This window comes from Crinia signifera, chromosome 4 (assembly GCF_055691185.1).
Source record: "Crinia signifera chromosome 4, ASM5569118v1, whole genome shotgun sequence".
Lineage (NCBI taxonomy): Eukaryota > Metazoa > Chordata > Amphibia > Anura > Myobatrachidae > Crinia > Crinia signifera.
Window position 1 is genome coordinate 5,937,029 of NC_139220.1, and position 15,966 is coordinate 5,952,994.

Below are 15,966 nucleotides of genomic sequence, written 5' to 3' on the forward strand. Positions count from 1 at the left end.
GACATGGCAGCGGGAGACTTACGTTATTGCTGCATTGAAATCTTTCTAAGCCTTCAATGTTAAATTAGTGTATTGATAAATTAAAGTGGATTCAGATGCATCTTGTTTTATTTTTATTGGAATTGTATTATTGTGGGTTTTGGTGTTTCTGTGACTTGTAGTTGCCCTGACTGTAATAACTGCAGTGATAGATGCGGATTAATCTGACCCACGCCGTGTCTGTGTTTGCAGTTGGGATCATCCGGTGTCCGGTGTGCAGCCAGGAGTGTGCGGAGAGGGATATTATCGAGAACTACTTTGTCCGCGACACCACAGAAGTCCCCAGCAGCACCGTAGAGAAGCCGAGTCAGGTGAGTGCCGCGCTCTGTCGCTGACGCCTTCACAGTAACGAGCGCTGTGACTACCGCCCGCTGTTCTCTCGTGGTGTCTGCATTCTATCACAGGATAATAACGCACCCGGCAGTCCAGATGAGTAAGGATTTAGTATGGTCCTCTCCAGCAGCGTACTGTGCGGGATAGGAAGAAGAAACATTACACGGGATCCTGTTGTAGATAAACTTCTGTTATTCTCTGGAGGAATCTGTTATCTGCGAGTAATTACCTGGTGTTACATTAAATACCGTCTTGGCACTAGCTGGGTGTGATCCACGCCTTCATAATGTGCTAGATGCTTAGCAATTGCTGCTCCTGGGAATAGGAGGAATAATCTGTGTATAATCCTGTATCTGCACGTACTCCACGTGTTGTGCTAGCGCTCAGGGGACTGGTGGTACTGACCACGTCTCAGCAGTGGTGGTGGGAGTAGGATGTCAGTGCTGTTACTGGGAATAGGAATAATAATCGGTGTATAATCCTGTATCTGCGCGTACTCCACGTGTTGTCCTAGCGCTCAGGTGACTGGTGGTACTGACCACGTCTCAGCAGTGGTGGTGGGAGTAGGATGTCAGTGCTGTTACTGGGAATAGGAATAATAATCGGTGTATAATCCTGTATCTGCACGTACTCCACGTGTTGTCCTAGCGCTCAGGGGACTGGTGGTACTGACCACGTCTCAGCAGTGGTGGTGGGAGTAGGATATCAGTGCTGTTACTGGGAATAGGAATAATAATCGGTGTATAATCCGGTATCTGCACGTACTCCACGTATTGTCCTAGCGCTCAGGGGACTGGTGGTACTGACCACGTCTCAGCAGTGGTGGTGGGAGTAGGATGTCAGTGCTGTTACTGGGAATAGGAATAATAATCGGTGTATAATCCGGTATCTGCATGTACTCCACGTGTTGTCCTAGCGCTCAGGGGACTGGTGGTACTGACCACGTCTCAGCAGTGGTGGTGGGAGTAGGATGTCGGTGCTGTTACTGGGAATAGGAGTAATAATCTGTGTATAATCCGGTATCTGCACGTACTCCACGTGTTGTCCTAGCGCTCAGGTGACTGGTGGTACTGACCACGTCTCAGCAGTGGTGGTGGGAGTAGGATGTCAGTGCTGTTACTGGGAATAGGAGTAATAATCTGTGTATAATCCTGTATCTGCACGTACTCCACGTGTTGTCCTAGCGCTCAGGGGACTGGTGGTACTGATCACGTCTCAGCAGTGGTGGTGGGAGTAGGATGTCAGTGCTGTTACTGGGAATAGGAATAATAATCTGTGTATAATCCGGTATCTGCATGTACTCCACGTGTTGTCCTAGCGCTCAGGGGACTGGTGGTACTGACCACGTCTCAGCAGTGGTGGTGGGAGTAGGATGTCGGTGCTGTTACTGGGAATAGGAATAATAATCGGTGTATAATCCGGTATCTGCACGTACTCCACGTGTTGTCCTAGCGCTCAGGTGACTGGTGGTACTGACCACATCTCAGCAGTGGTGGTGGGAGTAGGATGTCAGTGCTGTTACTGGGAATAGGAATAATAATCTGTGTATAATCCTGTATCTGCACGTACTCCACGTGTTGTCCTAGCGCTCAGGGGACTGGTGGTACTGATCACGTCTCGGCAGTGGTGGTGGGAGTAGGATGTCAGTGCTGTTACTGGGAATAGGAATAATAATCGGTGTATAATCCGGTATCTGCACGTACTCCACGTATTGTCCTAGCGCTCAGGGGACTGGTGGTACTGACCGCGTCTCAGCAGTGGTGGTGGGAGTAGGATATCAGTGCTGTTACTGGGAATAGGAATAATAATCGGTGTATAATCCTGTATCTGCACGTACTCCACGTGTTGTCCTAGCGCTCAGGGGACTGGTGGTACTGACCGCGTCTCAGCAGTGGTGGTGGGAGTAGGATGTCAGTGCTGTTACTGGGCATAGGAATAATCGGTGTATAATCCTGTATCTGCACGTACTCCACGTGTTGTCCTAGCGCTCAGGGGACTGGTGGTACTGACCACGTCTCAGCAGTGGTGGTGGGAGTAGGATGTCAGTGCTGTTACTGGGAATAGGAATAATAATCGGTGTATAATCCTGTATCTGCACGTACTCCACGTGTTGTCCTAGCGCTCAGGGGACTGGTGGTACTGACCACGTCTCAGCAGTGGTGGTGGGAGTAGAATGTCAGTGCTGTTACTGGGAATAGGAATAATAATCGGTGTATAATCCGGTATCTGCACGTATTCCACGTGTTGTCCTAGCGCTCAGGGGACTGGTGGTACTGACCACGTCTCAGCAGTGGTGGTGGGAGTAGGATGTCAGTGCTGTTACTGGGAATAGGAATAATAATCGGTGTATAATCCTGTATCTGCACGTACTCCACGTGTTGTCCTAGCGCTCAGGGGACTGGTGGTACTGACCGCGTCTCAGCAGTGGTGGTGGGAGTAGGATGTCAGTGCTGTTACTGGGAATAGGAATAATAATCGGTGTATAATCCTGTATCTGCACGTACCCTGCGTGTTGTCGTAGCGCTCAGGGGACTGGTGGTACTGACCACGTCTCAGCAGTGGTGGTGGGAGTAGGATGTCAGTGCTGTTACTGGGAATAGGAATAATAATCGGTGTATAATCCTGTATCTGCACGTACTCCACGTGTTGTCCTAGCGCTCAGGGGACTGGTGGTACTGACCGCGTCTCAGCAGTGGTGGTGGGAGTAGGATGTCAGTGCTGTTACTGGGAATAGGAATAATAATCGGTGTATAATCCTGTATCTGCACGTACTCCACGTGTTGTCCTAGCGCTCAGGGGACTGGTGGTACTGACCACGTCTCAGCAGTGGTGGTGGGAGTAGGATGTCAGTGCTGTTACTGGGAATAGGAATAATAATCGGTGTATAATCCTGTATCTGCACGTACTCCACGTGTTGTCCTAGCGCTCAGGGGACTGGTGGTACTGACCACGTCTCAGCAGTGGTGGTGGGAGTAGGATGTCAGTGCTGTTACTGGGAATAGGAATAATAATCGGTGTATAATCCTGTATCTGCACGTACTCCACGTGTTGTCCTAGCGCTCAGGGGACTGGTGGTACTGACCACGTCTCAGCAGTGGTGGTGGGAGTAGGATGTCGGTGCTGTTACTGGGAATAGGAATAATAATCAGTGTATAATCCTGTATCTGCACGTACTCCACGTGTTGTCCTAGCGCTCAGGTGACTGGTGGTACTGACCACGTCTCAGCAGTGGTGGTGGGAGAAGGATGTCAGTGCTGTTACTGGGCATAGGAATAATCGGTGTATAATCCTGTATCTGCACGTACTCCACGTGTTGTCCTAGCGCTCAGGGGACTGGTGGTACTGACCGCGTCTCAGCAGTGGTGGTGGGAGTAGGATATCAGTGCTGTTACTGGGAATAGGAATAATAATCGGTGTATAATCCGGTATCTGCATGTACTCCACGTGTTGTCCTAGCGCTCAGGGGACTGGTGGTACTGACCACGTCTCGGCAGTGGTGGTGGGAGTAGGATGTCAGTGCTGTTACTGGGAATAGGAGTAATAATCTGTGTATAATCCTGTATCTGCACGTACTCCACGTGTTGTCCTAGCGCTCAGGGGACTGGTGGTACTGACCGCGTCTCAGCAGTGGTGGTGGGAGTAGGATGTCAGTGCTGTTACTGGGAATAGGAATAATAATCGGTGTATAATCCTGTATCTGCACGTACTCCACGTGTTGTCCTAGCGCTCAGGGGACTGGTGGTACTGACCGCGTCTCAGCAGTGGTGGTGGGAGTAGGATGTCAGTGCTGTTACTGGGCATTAGGTTGTGATTTAATCCGTTTCTTTATTGTATTTCCTCTTAGCAAGCGTGCACCAGCTGCGAGGACAATGCGGAGGCGCGGGGCTTCTGTGTGGAGTGCGTGGAATGGTTGTGTAAGAACTGCGTGCAGGCCCACCAGAGGGTGAAATTTACCAAGGACCATACAGTGCGGCAGAAGGAGGAGGTGCCACACGGTAAGGGACATATTGTAACCTGGCAGCGAAGGATGTCGCCATGGCGGTATACGGGAAAGATTATGTGGAGGGATTTGCTTTATGTTGGTGACAAGATGACAAGCAGGGTGGCAGGGTCGTTGTTTCCCGAATTGTGGAGTGGTCAGAAGATGGCCGCAGGTTATAGAGATCATGCGATGGGATAAGGTGTAAGACCTCACACGCACCCCAGACCATGATTCCAACATCTACAGCCCCGGGTCTCAGCGCAGTCTGCAGCCTCTAGGAATAATACTCGCACCAATTGTCCAGCTTCCATTCCCAGCAGAGTTTTGTCATTCGTTCATAGAGAATGGTTCGCTCGTAGACATGATCTATAGATTGTTGTATTGTTCTAAAGCTACTGATCTGGAAATTATTCCCGTGCGTTTACCTAATGTATCCTGTACGGAGGAAAGAGATGTTAGTACAGCTGTGTGGTTCCAGTTTGGACTCCAGCCACTTTCTGTGTGTATGATCTGTGGCTGGAACTGCTGCTGGTTCATGCTGCGATCTCGTATTCTACACATGACTGTGGTCAGTGCCCAGACATTGCATTGCCTCCTGCTCATGGTTGAGCCCCTCTTTAGAAATGTTGCGAATAGTATCATTGTGGATGTTCCCACTGTGTGATGTAATATGAATGCGCTCTCTCTTTGCCTTGACGCTCTTCATTTCCCTCCCCAGCGGTCGGAGCGAACAGCCAGCGTCCAGTCTTCTGTCCGTTCCACAAGAAAGAGCAACTGAAACTGTACTGTGAAACCTGCGACAAGCTCACCTGTAGGGATTGTCAGCTGCAGGAACATAAAGAGCACAGGTAAGGCCCCGGAACGGCCCCTATGGTAGTACTACTTCAATATTAGGGGCTAGAAACCGGTGCTTGGCTGTGGGGCGCGCCGGCGGCACTAGGAGTGGGGGCCCTGGCTGTGGGGCGCGCCGGCGGCACTAGGAGTGGGGGCCCTGGCTGTGGGGCGCGCTGGCGGCACTAGGAGTGGGGGCCCTGGCTGTGGGGCGCGCCGGCGGCACTAGGAGTGGGGGCCCTGGCTGTGGGGCGCGCCGGCGGCACTAGGAGTGGGGGCCCTGGCTGTGGGGCGCGCCGGCGGCACTAGGAGTGGGGGCCCTGGCTGTGGGGCGCGTTGGCGGCACTAGGAGTGGGGGCCCTGGCTGTGGGGCGCGCCGGCGGCACTAGGAGTGGGGGCCCTGGCTGTGGGGCGCGTTGGCGGCACTAGGAGTGGGGGCCCTGGCTGTGGGGCTCGCCGGCGGCACTAGGAGTGGGGGCCCTGGCTGTGTGGTGCCCTAGGGACATGCATTTACTTGAATCAATGAATGTGGCCATTTATACTGATGTAACTTCTCAGTAGCACAGAGGAAATGAATACATCTGGGACAGCGATGGCACCGATGGGGGTGTAGTTGTGTTAAACTCTCACCAGATTCCTTTATTATTTAGGTACCAGTTCATTGAAGAAGCCTTTCAGAGTCAGAAGGTCATCATCGACACCCTCATATCAAAGTTAATGGAAAAGAACAAATACATCAAATTTACAGGAGACCAAATTCAAAACCGGTAAGTCCAACAAGCTGTCCAAGAGTCGTGTCTTCCCCCAAATCTTCCTCAGCCTTCAAGTCGGTAGTGATAACACAGCATCCAATTAGCTCCTAAATGTCATTTTTTTTTTTAAACACAGCCTTTAACCTGAAGTTAGGATCTTATTGGCTGCTACATTATCACCTTGCACTTTATCACTTCACCAGGCTTAGTACATCTGCCCCTAAGTCCATGGGGGATCTCCTAGTGCGCTATGCTGTTGGGACCAATGTCAGGGACTGGATACAGCCCTTTCGGTCCCACCTACCAGCGGGTGTGTAGGTCACACAGGGTGAGACGGTGAAACTACATCTGTGTACACACATTCCCAGAGCTCCTATATTACCTGGTGAACATGGTTACAGATGTATAATACTTCCAGTAGATACTGTTGGCACCAGATTGTACTAGAGCCGCGGGCTGCGCCCGTCTTCCCAGAGGTGCTCATTATAAGGCTGCAGGTGAGATCTGTATGCAGATGGTGTTCCCCTAGTAATTACATTACCCGCTGCTGCATTGCAGTCCCCTGTCTACCACAACTAATGTATTCATTTACTTTATGGCGGCGGACGCTGGCCTGTGTGTAGCCATGCGGCCCGTTTCCTATCATTGCAATTATATTTCATCATTGACAGCTCGTTCCTTCTCGCCAGATTGTATTTCAGAGCAGCTTTTATTTCAATTATTTTTCCCTTCTATCAGAATTCTTGAAGTCAACCAGAACCAAAAGCAGGTGGAGCAAGACATCAAAGTGGCCATTTTCACTCTGATGGTGGAGATCAATAAGAAAGGGAAGGCCATGCTTCACCAACTGGAGGTAAGGGAGACGGATTCAGTATGGGATCCCGGCGTTCAGAATCCCGATCGCCAAAATCCCGACAAGAGGGGGGGGCTCGCCGCCTCGCTACGCTCGGCACACTAGTTTATTCTCCCTCCGGGGGTGTCGTGGATACCCACAGAGGGAGAAAGTGTCGGGATTTCAGCGATCGGGGTTCTAGCGTCGGGATTCTGAACGCCGGGATCCCGACCGCCGGGATTTACACTGCATCCCAGGGAGACGTCATGGTGTCGCCCGCTGGGTGGTGGTCCTGTATACATGTAGGTAGAGAGAAGCCGCCTTATCGGAAGCTCTTCCTGTATAATTCTTACAGTTCTGTTTCCATCGCCTAATAACTTCTTTCTGTAATGGACACGAAGGCCTTGTGCGTGGAGGAATAGGCCAGAGTCACGGTCCCTTCTGGCCACCAATACCTCTTTCACACCTGCCTAAATTCCTGGGTTGGGCCTGGCTGGTGTGAAAGGGGTAGGGGTACTCACCTGAGTTGCCGGTCCTCGGTGCGTGCTGTCAGACCAGGGATCCACATAGGCAGCAGGCGCAGATGACAGGACAGGCGCCGGATGAAGATGACACAGCTCTCCGGCGCCCTCACTGCAGCCGGAGAGCCGCGTCATCTGCGCCTGCCGTCTCACCTGTCATCCTCGCCTGCCGCCTGTGTGGATCCCCGGCCTGCACCGAGGACCAGCAACCCGGGGTGAGTAACCTCTACCTTCTGCCCGCCTCCGCCACCATCCCACCAACTTCCCACACCAGAAAATGGGGAGAAAGGGGACAACCCGGGAATGCCCCGGAATGAACCCTGGGCCATATTCCCAGGTGGGTCCCTGCATTTTCTGGTGTGAAAGGGGTATTAATCTATCCCCGTCATTATCTGTACGTGTTCCCTTCCTCCTCTATATGATTATGGCTTCCTCCTCTTACCTGACGTACTCTGGAGTCTGTGCTTTCTCCTCCAATACTCTGTGGTTGTCCTTACCAGTGTCAGGGCTGGATTATGTAGGAGAGGAAATATCAGTGAGTGTAGTTCAAGGTTTCGTCCACTAGTTGGATGGGAATGCTGGGAGTCTGAACCCTGCAGCCCAGTCCCGTCTCCCGGCAAAGCCTCGGCCTATGGTAGTCAGTGAGTAACCAGATAGAGGCTGCTGCTGTCATACGGGGGGTGTTGGTGCACGTAGTGTGAGGTTTAGCCGGCGCTGGACAATATGGCGGTAATGACAGGTTCTCTCTCTCTCTGTCTCTCTGATAGGCTCTTGCCAAGGATCGACGAATGAAACTCCTGAAGCAACAGAGTGAGGTTGATGGCTTCTCCAAGCAGCTGGAGCACGTGGTGTATTTCTCAAAGTGGGCCGTCTCCAGCGGCAGCAGCACCGCATTACTGTACAGCAAGCGCCTGGTATGTCCCAGAATCCTCTGCTTCCTTATCCACTGCGGAACTCAACTGAGAGTTGTACTTTTATAGAATGGATTTACTGTGCCCCCTGCTGGTTTCTTGTGGTACTGTATGTGTAACCACCAGCTTTCCATGGGGTCAGGGTAAGGCAGCGATCAAATGAAGCAAATTAATCTAACAGGTCCTGATTCGCGTGCAATTGGCATCACGCCGGCAATAATATACAAATGTCGCAGCCGCTGGGTTGTGCACGAAGGTGCCCACAGTACCACACAGTACGAATCTGCCGTCAGTACCACACTCAGCCATAATAATTACACCAGTTGTGTAGTTTGCACAATTATGTTGCAGTGTTAGACCGGCTGTAGTATAGAGGTCGTCTGATGCCGCATTGGTGTAGAATGGGTTCTGACAGATCTCAGAAGGTGCAGTAACATCACTCGGAGCGGCCTGAGAGCCAGTGTCCTCTGTTGGCCGTTTACAATCATTCAGAAATGAAGCTTTCTGTCGTATGTCAGCGCAGACTCTGCATCGTCCTCCGTCACTGTTCCACACCGCAGGGAGCGCATCCAATGGCCGCTTTCGTTTCTAGGTCACCGTTCTGTTCTCTCTCTCTGGCCTAGAAAACGTTCCATTTATAAACCGCACTCCAGAAATTTCCATCACTTTGTAGGTTATATTGGTTGATTGTGCCTGGTTGTTATATTTATGGGGTGCAGCAATATCTATTCCCCCAGCACTGGTACGCTGTATATCGTTACTGTGTGCTCATTGTATCTGATTCCGGCCAAATGCAGATTAGGTGACAATAGAAACTTCAGCTGGCGGCCTCTCTACACAATGATTGGTTTAGATCAAAAATATAAATTCTATTATTTTGAGCAGAATTGGTACATAATTTATTTTTTTTCTTGGGGGAGGGGATTGTACAATTTATTTTGAAGCAGCAAGTTCCCGTATAATATTTACCAACATACCTCACTTTTTTAGATGACGTTTTATAAATACCTTTTTATGAAGTTTTAGGAATTGTGTCGTCATAGAATAATTGCAGTGGTTCCTCTGATAATCCGGAGAGGGACGATTCTGCCTCTGATTGGCCAGTAAACCCCATTTCCCCTCTGACCATGTGGTGCTGCGGCGTCTGTTACCGTGTATGAGGGTTCTTGTGTGGGGTGTCACAATGCTTATATGCTATAGTAAATGTTTGGGGTTTTTCTCCCCCCTTCCTGTCTCAGATTACTTACCGCCTCCGGCACCTGCTGCGCGCTCGCTGGGATGTCGCACCCGTAACCAATAACGTCCAGTTTCTGTGTGATGCAAACTCCTGGGCCCAGAATATCTTCAACCTAGGTAACACTATCCTCTCCGTACACGCGGCTGTACGACATGTCCTCTCGTCCGCTGGGTGTTAGTGATGTTGTAACGTTTAATGTAAGCTGACCACACACAACTTATTATGCAGATATTGGGGGTTTAGGGGGCAATGTATCAAAGCTTGGAGAGAAAGTACCAACCAATCGGCTTTAAACTCTTTTGGGAAACTTCTTTTGATTGGTACTGTATTTCTCTCCAAGCATTGCTATATTTTCCCCTTAGTCCTGTCTGTTCTGAGTGTTGGAAGATGAACGGGGTCCGCATCGCAGGGATCCGGCTTCTGATGACAATTTCCTCTGGGCCACATCTATTGGTCTTCCATGTTTTCCCCTTTAACTTTCTAAACTTCCAAGCTTTGGGTAGAGATCTATGACTGCTCCGTAGTGAGGGGTGGGTCGCATCCAGTTCCTGCAGTACTGTACCGCCTGTACCTACCCCTGCGCCCGTCCATAGACTGTACTAACAGGTGTTTCTGCTCCCCCGCTCCTGGCACAGGTTCTCTGGTGATTGAAGAGGGCGACCCTGCTCAGCAAACGACTCCTGTGGAGGTCCAGAATTCTCAGGGGAACCCACCCGGTAACCAGCTGTCCAAATTCCCCACCCAGATCAGCCTCGCTCAGCTCCGAATGCAACACATGCACCAGCAGCTCCTCGCCCAGCGGCAGCAGGCGCAGCAGCAGCAGCGACCAAATGCCAATGTGCCCCCGCAGCCCATGGGCATGAATAATCCCAGAGTCCAAGGGCCGCTGCAGCATCCACCTCAAGTTGGCAATCAGGTGAGCTATCCAGAAATGCCCCTTGTGTGACCCTGCCCTCCGATGTGCGGTCCGCAGCCCCCTCCGATGCGACCTTTCCTCGGGGCAGTCCGTCACGCGGTTCCGCTGCTCCCTGATATTATTGGATACGATGTAATCATGTCCAGGGAGACTCTTCCGTAATGTACAATGACCCCTTCCTCCAGCAGGCGCAGAGATTCGTCAATGTTCAGAACATGAACCCCAGAGCCAACGGTATGCTGGTGGCCGGCCAGCCGATGCGCTACCCGCACAACGCGCAATCTGCAGCGGAGCTTCATATGCAGAACGTTCCCAGGAGACCCATGGGGCCCAACCCTGTCAGAATGGCATACATGGCACAGCACGCCATGAAACAGGTATGGGGGTGGTCAGCCTTAGTGCTAAACCCGTGGAGGCAGCAGCTCCAGCATCCTCTCTAACACGCAGGGCTGGATTGGACCGAGCACCTGTAGTCAGGACATGACGTCACCTAGGGGGAGGGGCCTACAGCTGTAAGAAGTAAAGCACTGCCCACTAAGGGGCAGATTATTATTACACTGAACAAAGTAGAGTGAGACTAAACCTTCTGTGCGCCTGGGCAGCCTAAGGGAAATTACACCAAATTGATATCCCTAAAATATCAAATGTGAACAAGATACAAAAACAGAGTGCAGTTGTTATTCCCGAGTGGCGCCCTAATAAGAAGAGTACGTCCGATCAGAAGGAGCGTGGCGGTATTATATAATATCTCACATTTACGGAGAAGAGGATCGCCCCTTTATTTACAGGGACGTACTCTTCTTATTAGGGCGCCACTCGGGAATAACACCTGCACTCTGTTTTTGTAGATTATTATTACGCCCGGTGAAGTCATAACGCGGCTAGTACTTTATCACCAGCCAATTACGGGCTGGGTTTTAAGAGCTGACTTATCGGTGATGAAGACACATTATCGCTTCACTGGGCAATAAATCTTCCCCGGAGTCCTTTGGGCGCTATAGGCAGCTCTGCAGTGGTGGCACTGGCATGGTTTCAGGTTACAGTGGCACTGGCAGTGTTTCATGTTACGGTGCTATTTTTATGCACACATTTTTATATATTTTTTTTTTCTCACATTTTTTGTTTCGTAGTGGCAAGGCCCAGGAAACCAATCCCTGGCCCATAGCGCTGCCACCGCCACTCCGTCCAGTCCCACCATTACTAGCGTGGCAGGCAGTGATGGCAAAGGTCTGCCTTCTCCCGTTATTGACTTGGTATCATCAGCAGCCAACTCCTTCAACCTCCCACCCCTGCCTGATGTAAGTCTTTCGTTTGCTGACACAACTACCATGTGCGCTCTGTTATATGGGTCTAGACAGTGCCAGGCAGCCTGACTCCATATGTCCCATTTACATCATTATAGAAATCAAATCTGAACTTCGGAAAAATGTCAAATAAAAATTTGTAAATATTCATAAACATAATCCGACTAATTCCATTGTCAGGAGAAGCTGCATTATGTCTTGCAGGTAGGGGGAGGGATACATCTGAGGGGAAGGTGGTGTAGTAGCAGGAGCGGAAAAGTCAAAGGGGAGGGTGGTGTAGTAGTGGGTAAGGGATACATCTGAGGAGAAGGTGGTGTAGTAATGGGTAAGGGATACATCTGAGGAGAAGGTGGTGCAGTAGTGGGTAAGGGATACATCTGAGGAAAGGTGGTGTAGTAATGGGTAAGGGATACATCTGAGGAGAAGGTGGTGTAGTAATGGGTAAGGGATACATCTGAGGAAAGGTGGTGTAGTAGTGGGTAAGGGATACATCTGAGGAGAAGGTGGTGTAGTAGTGGGTAAGGGATACATCTGAGGAAAGGTGGTGTAGTAGTGGGTAAGGGATACATCTGAGGAGAAGGTGGTGTAGTAGTGGGTAAGGGATACATCTGAGGAAAGGTGGTGTAGTAGTGGGTAAGGGATACATCTGAGGAGAAGGTGGTGTAGTAATGGGTAAGGGATAAGGCTGAGGGGGAAGGAGGCGTTGTGTGAAGGGGGTAAGTCTGAGGGGAGGGTGGTGTAGTAGGGGCAAGGGATATGTCTAAGGGGAGGTGGTGTAGTAGGGGGAAGGAAAGTATTGGAGGGGAGGGATTGTGGTGTATTGCGAGGGGATAAGTTGGAGGGGAGGATGGTGGTGTAAGGGGTGGGGATAAGTCAGAGGGAAAGGTGGTGTAGTAATGGGTAAGGGATAAGGCTGAGGGGGAAGGAGGCATTGTGTGTAGGGCATAAGTCTGAGGGGGGGGTGATTGTGGTGTATTGGGAGGGGAGGAGGATGGTATAGTAGGGGGTGGGGATAAATTGGAGAGGAGGATGGCGTAGGGATGGCTGCCGGTGTAGATCATAGTCTGACCTACACTAAAATGCGTAGTTTTTGTTTAATCCCATCACGTCCCGTTTAAATCCATGTGACTGGTTTCTGTTCCAGATCGATAGCACGGATCACGCCATGATGGACAAGATGATGCGGAAAGACGTCCTCATGGAGAATCACCAGCAGCAGCAGCAGAGGATAACGTCCCACAGAACTGTTCAGTCTCCCAACTCCTCTGTGCCGTCTCCATTAGGTACAGAAGGGCTGATTGTCACTGTGAGATCAGCCTGGGCTGGGGTAGCACAATATTATATAGCTATGTCCTTGTAGGCCAGTGAGCTTACACTCAGCTGCTGGTGCTGTAGTACAGCAGGCAGTGATGCGTCTGTGAGTGCAGTTACTGGTTAATGTATCCCAGTAACGTGCCACAGATCATACACGTCCTCTGTTACGTAGTAGCTGTGTCTATGTGTCATCGTTCTGTCCCAGCACCATGGCTCATTGTGCTGGGTAATAAATGGTCCCTGCCAGGATCTGCGTCTCACTAGGATCATTTCTACTAATACAGGGTCCATGGCTGGTGTCCATCATCCTATCCGGACCTCAAGTGCATCCAGCGTCGGCAGCCGGGAAAGGTAACCTCTTGTGTGTACAAGGAAGATGGACTAGAGATGTGAGAGTCCCTGACCCCCAATGTACAGTGTCTGGTTATGTATGTAGGCTTCCAGTGACATGGTGCAGGAAGCCACAGACTGAGCGTTATATAGTGGGAGGAGCAAGGTTCCCAGCAGCACAGAGTATATCAGGAGATGAGTGATGTGTCAGTGAGGACAGGGCTGCATGTGACAGGGGCAGTGACATGATGTGAGGAGGGGAATGGAGGCAGCAGGGAGCCACTGACAGAGTTATATAGTGGGAGGAGCAGGGTCCCCAGCAGCACAGAGTATATCAGGAGATGAGTGTGTCAGTGAGGACAGGGCTGCATGTGACAGGGGCAGTGACATGATGTGAGGAGGGGAATGGAGGCAGCAGGAAGCCACAGACTGAGAGTTATATAGTGGGAGGAGCAGGGTCCCCAGCAGCACAGAGTATATCATTAGATGAGTGATGTGTCAGTGAGGGCAGAGCTGCATGTGACAGCAGCAGTGACATGATGTGAGGGGGGGAATGGTGGCAGCAGGAAGCCACAGACTGAGAGTTATATAGTGGGAGGAGCAGGGTCCCCAGCAGCACAGAGTATATCAGGAGATGAGGGATGTGTCAGTGAGGACAGGGCTGCATGTGACAGGAGCAGTGACATGATGTGAGGAGGGGAATGGGGGCAGCAGGAAGCCAGAGACTGAGCGTTATATAGTGGGAGGAGCAGGGTTCCCAGCAGCACAGAGTATATCAGGAGATGAGTGATCTGTTAATGAGGACAGGGCTGCATGTGACAGGGGCAGTGACATGATGTGAGGAGGGGAATGGGGGCAGCAGGAAGCCACAGACTGAGAGTTATGTAGTGGGAGGAGCAGGGTTCCCAGCAGCACAGAGTATATCAGGAGATGAGTGATCTGTTAATGAGGACGGGCTGTGTTGTTGTATATCCATAGTAAACCACGCAGAACAGGGATACTGGAGATGATTCCATGGATAGTAATAATAATAATCTCCCCTCCTCTTCAGTTCTGGATCTTCCAGTAAGCCCAGCGGAGGTGCGGATTCCACGCACAAAGTTCCGGTTGTCAGATTGGAGCCAATCCGGATCAAACCAGAGAATGGCTCAGAGAGCGAGTCGTTTGAATATCCTGTTGTGGTTGTGAAGCAAGGAAACCGGCGCACGCAGCAGCAGCGGCCGCGCAACGTAAGAACGCCATTATACGGATATGTTGTGGTCACTGTAGTAATGTTGCTATGGTTATAACAGACACGATCTTAGGCGCTGGGACGATGTATATACAGTGTGTGACCCGCTGCCATCTATAATCTCCTGGGGTTATGGAAAGTGGAACCAAGGCGGCGAGTGGTAGACTGCGTCGCTATTCCTGTAATCTGGTGGTTCCCAAGCTCCGCCCCCAAAGCACGCCAACCTTTCAGTTCTTAAGGATATCCCTGGCTTGATCACATGTGACTTAGTTAGAACCACAATCACTTTGATTTAAACCATCTGTGCACAACCCTGGAGAGCCTTAAAACCTGGACTGTTAAGGTGACTTGAGGACAGAGTTTAGGAATTATTGCCATAGGCAAATATTCCGGTGGGGGGTGGGGGGTGGATAAATGATTGGAGTGGAGATGACAATGGGATCTTTATCTTCTCCGCTGTAGACCGATTACTCGGGAAGCATTCTGACCTCCATGCTGCTGGATCGGAACGGCAACCGCACTTCCAAACTGGACAGCGCACCACGCAGGGACACTCCGGACAGCACCGGTGACCGCCATGTCATGCAGGATGGGTCCTACTCGGGGTCAAATAACTGGCTCTCCCAGGGCCATGGAAAAGATGGAGGTGGCGGGAAAGAGGACGACCCCAATGAAGACTGGTGCGCGGTGTGTCAGAACGGGGGCGAGCTGCTCTGCTGCGAGAAGTGTCCTAAGGTGTTCCACCTCTCCTGCCATGTGCCTACACTGATGAGCTTCCCCAGGTGAGGATCAGTGCGCAGGGCAGTTCTATCTGGTTGGCCAGTCCCGTGTCTGATCGTAGCAGGCCTTCGTCCTGGCGGTGGTTGCTCCACTCTGTACTTTAGGGCGATCGCTGGCTGCCGACTTGTCAGCAGCGCGAATACCGGGAACATCACTGATATGGTGAATTTCTTGGCTGCGTTCATTTTGCTTCCAATTGCGCAGGTGACCGGTACCCGACCATCGCCCAGGTGCCCCCACAATCTCACCCTTAGACTTTTGTTTTTATTGGTTTTGTAAAGACTTGGGTGGCGCTCTGGCCCCGGGTGGCGTAGTAGCGGTGTAGTTCTCACTCGTTCACTTTCCTTATAGTGGTGAGTGGATTTGCACCTTCTGTCGAGATCTTTCCAAACCAGAAGTGGAGTATGACTGTGATGACCCATCAGTGGCGGAGAAGAGGAAGCTGGGTGGCACGACCATGATGACACCCCTGGATCAGAGAGTAAGTCCGTATAGAAGGTAAAGGTGTGCGGTCACACGTGGGTGAATGTCTTGCTTATATCTGCTTTGTTTGTCTGCAGAAGTGTGAGAGACTTCTATTGTACCTGTTCTGTCATGAGATGAGCCTGGCCTTCCAAGAACCTGTCCCGCTTACTGTAAGTACTCGCCCGGCA

At 51.1% G+C, this 15,966-nt stretch overlaps 1 protein-coding gene across 3 annotated transcripts in view; it reads left to right on the forward strand.

Moving 5' to 3' along the window:
• Positions 1–15,966, forward strand: part of TRIM24 (tripartite motif containing 24) — a 52,054-nt gene that overhangs the window by 31,812 nt on the left and 4,276 nt on the right. The window contains exons 2-17 of one of the 3 annotated variants that reach the window (XM_083180843.1): positions 232–350; positions 4,217–4,367; positions 5,073–5,202; positions 5,836–5,952; positions 6,676–6,790; positions 8,058–8,204; positions 9,440–9,554; positions 10,074–10,354; positions 10,540–10,731; positions 11,485–11,652; positions 12,803–12,941; positions 13,257–13,323; positions 14,354–14,531; positions 14,996–15,315; positions 15,665–15,794; positions 15,874–15,948. In XM_083180843.1, coding sequence (XP_083036969.1) covers positions 232–350; positions 4,217–4,367; positions 5,073–5,202; positions 5,836–5,952; positions 6,676–6,790; positions 8,058–8,204; positions 9,440–9,554; positions 10,074–10,354; positions 10,540–10,731; positions 11,485–11,652; positions 12,803–12,941; positions 13,257–13,323; positions 14,354–14,531; positions 14,996–15,315; positions 15,665–15,794; positions 15,874–15,948 — 2,444 coding nt within the window. The remainder of the gene's footprint in view (positions 1–231; positions 351–4,216; positions 4,368–5,072; positions 5,203–5,835; positions 5,953–6,675; positions 6,791–8,057; positions 8,205–9,439; positions 9,555–10,073; positions 10,355–10,539; positions 10,732–11,484; positions 11,653–12,802; positions 12,942–13,256; positions 13,324–14,353; positions 14,532–14,995; positions 15,316–15,664; positions 15,795–15,873; positions 15,949–15,966) is intronic. The other 2 variants (XM_083180844.1, XM_083180845.1) reach the window with 2 other exon arrangements.